General features: G+C 50.9%; 1 protein-coding gene across 4 annotated transcripts in view; it reads right to left on the reverse strand.

Moving 5' to 3' along the window:
• PCDH7 (protocadherin 7) overlaps positions 1-4,730 on the reverse strand; it is a 1,276,140-nt gene extending 1,271,410 nt beyond the window's left edge. For all 4 annotated transcript variants that reach the window (XM_069744629.1, XM_069744630.1, XM_069744631.1 and 1 more), the window contains exon 1: positions 1,298-4,730. In XM_069744629.1, the coding sequence (XP_069600730.1) occupies positions 1,298-4,387 (3,090 nt within the window). In that variant the 5' untranslated portion in view covers positions 4,388-4,730. The remainder of the gene's footprint in view (positions 1-1,297) is intronic.
• Positions 4,731-5,000: the final 270 nt, after the last annotated feature.

Consider the following 5,000-nt stretch of genomic DNA (forward strand, 5'->3'; position numbering starts at 1 on the left):
AAGGAAGAGTTAAATAAAGAGCCTTCGTTCAGAATTTAGGAATGTTGGTGATGTCAACGCAAGGGTTAATTGATTCTCTTCCATTATCATTAAAGCAGATCCTCCATTTATGATGCAACTGCTCCTCACAAGCACCTGAGACTGCAGAGCTGATCTGATGTCACAGCGCCGAGCACAAGCCTTTCCACTGGTGGCATCAGCCCGCGGAGCTATTGCCAGTCTTTGCCAGTCCCCACTGTGTGCCCTCCTATTGGCTGCACCAGTGACAGGAGCCAACCAAATGCTGCATTAACATTCCAGGCGCTGCACACCGGGGACCACCGGGAGAACCGAGCCACAAGCACGAGGCAAAGAGGGGGCACGATCCATGTACAAAAGTCAGGAAGGCAACTGTGTGTATATCTATATATACTCCTATAGGGGAATGCCAATATCTGCAGATCACACAGGCATAGGTCTGCATACATCTATACATCCATTTATATTGTATTTATATATGCATGTGTACAAGTGTGTGCATAGCTATATATGTATGTATATATACCATATAGGGTGCAAGTCTCCCCAAGCTTCCGATCAAAGGTATGAAAATCCCAAAAAAGAGGCAGAACATCCAAAATAGTGAGAAGTAAGAATCCGTCACTCACCTGCTCACCTGCCTGAGAAAAGCTCCATAGAGAGCGTGGGAAAGTGGCTATAATGGGTGAATATAAGATCCTTAGGGTTCACTATGTTGGCCATGCTGCCTCCATATACATACTGTAGCTATATACATAGATATATACATATACATACATATACATACCTTACATAGATATATACATACATATACATAGCTATATACATATACATATATACATATACACACATATACATAGCTATATACATCCATACATACATACATATGCATAGCTATATACATACATATACATAGCTATATACTGTACTTACATATATACATACATATACATACATATATACATAGCTATATACATACATATACATACATATACATAGCTATATACATACTTAGACATATATATACATACATATACATACATACAATATATATATACATACATAGCTATATACATACTTCTACATATATACATACATATACATACTTATAGATATACATAGCTATATACATACATAGCTATATACATACATGTGCATATATACATACTTCTACATATATGCGTATTGCTCTGTTTGTGTTGCACTTGCTGACTTTTTAACCCTTCCACATCACAGTGAGGCCACCCCAGTCATCACATTGCCCGTTGACGTAGCTTACCTGTTTGCTGTACTTGTTATTGGTCTGACAACTGTACTCAGAACAATGGTCTGATCCAATTGAGATGTTGTCTCCAGCTCCTACAAAAGTGTTGGCCGGGGGTAAATCTTGCACAGCCTGGTGCTTTTTCCCAGCAGTGGGTGACTGTGGATGGAGCTGCACAGTAGGGAGTGGAGAGCTGGATTTGTAGTGCCTTGCCAGGTCAGGACTGCCAGGACCTCCATTGACAGTTCTGTATCTGCCCATGCTGGGGCTGTCTGACAGCTTCTCGTTGACACTGTCATATCTCTGCCCGTTTGGCTTTGAAGCCTCCACTGTCACTATGCTGCTATATAATGGCTGTTTAGATTTTTTATTTTTCTTGTCTTTTTTGGGTTTCTTAGACTTGTCATGCTGTTGGGGGGTGAAGAAGTCCTCGTGGTCTTTCTTGCCAGCTTCGTATCCATTTTTACTTTTGGCCCTACAGTAACGTGCCATCACCACCACTAGAATGATCAGTATGACAGTCATGATCCCAGCCACCACTCCAATCACTATGCTAAGTCTCTGCTTGCTCATTTCATAGCTGGGATCTCCAGCAATATCCTGGCTTAATGGGATGTGCAAACTTCTGGCAATTTGGGAATCAACAACTGAGGCGTTGGACACAGTCTCATTAATAAACACATGGACCAGAGCGGTGGTGGACTGGGACGGTTGCCCACTGTCATTCACCTGGACCACTAACCTGTGCAGGCCATAATGTTTGGAGGTCAGCTTGCCAACTAGTGATACCACTCCACTGGCTGGGTTGATTTCAAAGAGCTTAAAGGGATTTCCTCCAACAATGCTGTAATTCAGATCTGCGTTGACACCAGAGTCAGTATCTGTGGCCACCACAGTAGCGACCACTGTCCTGGCAATGCTGGACGGGGAGACCACGGCATAAGAACTGTTGATGGGGCTGGTGATGATTGGGGCATTGTCGTTCTCATCCATGACAAAAAGTGACACTGTGGCAGTAGCAGACCTAGGAGGGTCTCCACCATCCACTGCTTTAACTTTGAAGGTGTAGGAGGTTTGCTGCTCCATATCAAAGGACACAGTAGAACATATAGTGCCGGTATTGTTCTCGATGGAAAAGATGCCATTATCTTCCTCTATAAATAAACTCATCTCTGCATTGCGACCTTTGTCAGCATCCATCACTGTCACCATCCCAACAGGGCTGTTGGGTTGTAAGTTTTCCTTGACGTAGAAATTGAAGACATCCTGCATAAACTTGGGGTCATTGTCGTTCCTATCAGCCACCTGCACAACCACAGTGGCAGTACCCTGCAGGATGGTGGGCAGACCCTTGTCTTTGGCAACTACTTTGAACTCATACCTGTCAGTCTGCTCCCTGTCCAGGACTATATTGGCCGTGATGTCTCCTGTGTCTGGGTGAATGGAGAAGACCCCGGCCATAGCCTGCTCCAAAGAGTAGGCAATCTCTGCATTCTTCCCACTGTCTGCATCTGTGGCGATAACTGTGGCCACCCTCTCCCCGGGCACGTTGTTCTCAGGGAAGGCTACCTCCACCACAGTCTGGCTGAACACTGGGGGGTTGTCATTAGTGTCCACCACCTTCACCAGTAGGGAGTTATTACTGGACAGGCTGGGGCTCCCAGAGTCCACAGCTACTATAATGACATTGTACTCCTTCACGTTCTCATAGTCCAAGGGAGATGAAGTGTGCAAGAAATACTTCTTCTTGTTCTGGTCCCCCTCACTATCGCTGGCAGGCTTGAGCTGGAAGGGGACATCTCCCACCACAGTGCAGGTGACTACTCCATTCTCCCCTTGGTCCCTATCAGACACCTGGACTAAAGCTATGGGGGTGTCCACCAGGACGTCTTCAGCCACACTAGCCATGCCGTCCTTCACTGGGATCCTACCGATCTTCCTGATGTCTATGAGGGGCACATTGTCGTTCTCATCCTTGATGTTGAGGATCACAGTGGCCTTGTCACTTTTGGGGGGCTGCCCCCTGTCCCTGGCCATGACAGTGAACCTCAGCTGGTTCACCTCCTCTCGGTCTATCCTATGCAGGACACTCAACCACCCCGAGTTCTCATCCAGCCTGAGCAACCTCCTTACCGACTCCGTCGCGGCCCCGAACACGTATTCGATCTGTCCGTTCACCCCCACGTCGTAGTCGGTCGCCTTCAGTTGCAGGATGGGGGTCCCGGGCGCGCTGTTCTCCGCCAGATCCGCTTCGTATACGCTTTTCTCAAAACGGGGACTGTTATCGTTGACATCGGTGATGAGCACCCTGAGGATGGACTGGGACGACCTGGGCTGCTCTCCCCCATCTCTCACCCGCAGGGTCAGCTCGTAGGAGTCCCTCTGCTCCCGGTCCAGAGCCCCCTTGACGATGAGCTGGGGCTGCTTCTCTCCATCAGACGTATCCGCCACCTGCAGCTCAAACACGCTGCTCCGGCTGTCCGTCTCCATCCGTCTCTTGCCCGGGTAGGGGGCGCTCTCTCCAGCCTCCAACCGACCACCGGAGCGTCTCCCCGACATGAACAAACTCTCCCCGGCGTCCTGGATCAGCTCATAGCGCTCGATCCCGTTACGGCCAAAGTCCCGATCAGTCGCGGTGGGCAGCAGGTAGAGGGTCCCCACCGGCCGGTTCTCCTCCACGGTAAGAGTCAACACGGGGGACGGAAAGGTCGGAGTGTTGTCGTTAATGTCCAGGATGACCACCCGACCCTCAAACAGCTCCACCCAGCTCTGCGAAGGTCCGATCACCGACACCTCGAAGTCTATGAAGCACTCGTTCTCGTCGAAGATCATCTGGCACTGCGGCAGCTTCTCCCGATCTATCCGGCGCTCGGTAGTGCTCAGCTCGCCGGTCATGTTGTCGATCTTGAAGTAGTCGGAGCCGGATTCCAGGCTGAAGGTCACCTCCCCGGAGCCGGTGACGATGCCGATATCCGAAGCCACATTCCCGATCTTGATGTCTGGCTGCCCTTCCTCTGCCAGCCGGTACTTTAGCGTCTGCTTGGAGGCTGCCAGGGTGAGGGAGACCCTGAGCAAGAACAGGCACCAGCCCCACACAGTCCTCATGTCTCCAGGAGCCGCGGAGAGGTGACGACTTGTACGATCCCAGCACAAAGTTACCGTCTCATAGCGGCCGGCTCCTCCACAGCCGGTGCGCGATCCTCGGACGATCGGCGGACGATCTCAGCTGCTGACTCCTGCTCCGGTGCTGTACGATTCCACCACAGGCAGGATGCTCGGAGGGAAGGCTGGTCTCCTGCACCACACAATCCCGGCACTATATCCCGGCACTATATCCCGGCACTATATCCCGGCCGGAGCTGGTGCAGTCGGTGCCGGAGTCAGTGGCGGAGCCGCAGTCGGTGCCGGGCTACCTGCATTCGCTCTGCATGTGTTACACTATGTATCTGCAGCCTGAGAGCGGCCACAAATGAGATTGCAGAGAGTCTCCCCTCCCCTCACTCTCCTCCTCCCCCTGCTCCTTCCTCCTCTTCTCCTCCTTGTCCCAATGCAGGTAACCAGAGCTGAACTTGGCCCCGCAGTCCGGAGGTGAGGAGCGAGCAGTCTGCAGGGCGATGATGGCCCTCATTAAAGGGATGAGGACGCGGGGCCGCCCCGGGGGGCTGCAGGGGGCACCGTCAGCGCGTGCTGCTGCTGCTGGAGAGCTCGGGATGGAGGG

The sequence above is a fragment of the Ranitomeya imitator genome, chromosome 1 (genome assembly GCF_032444005.1).
Source record: "Ranitomeya imitator isolate aRanImi1 chromosome 1, aRanImi1.pri, whole genome shotgun sequence".
Lineage (NCBI taxonomy): Eukaryota > Metazoa > Chordata > Amphibia > Anura > Dendrobatidae > Ranitomeya > Ranitomeya imitator.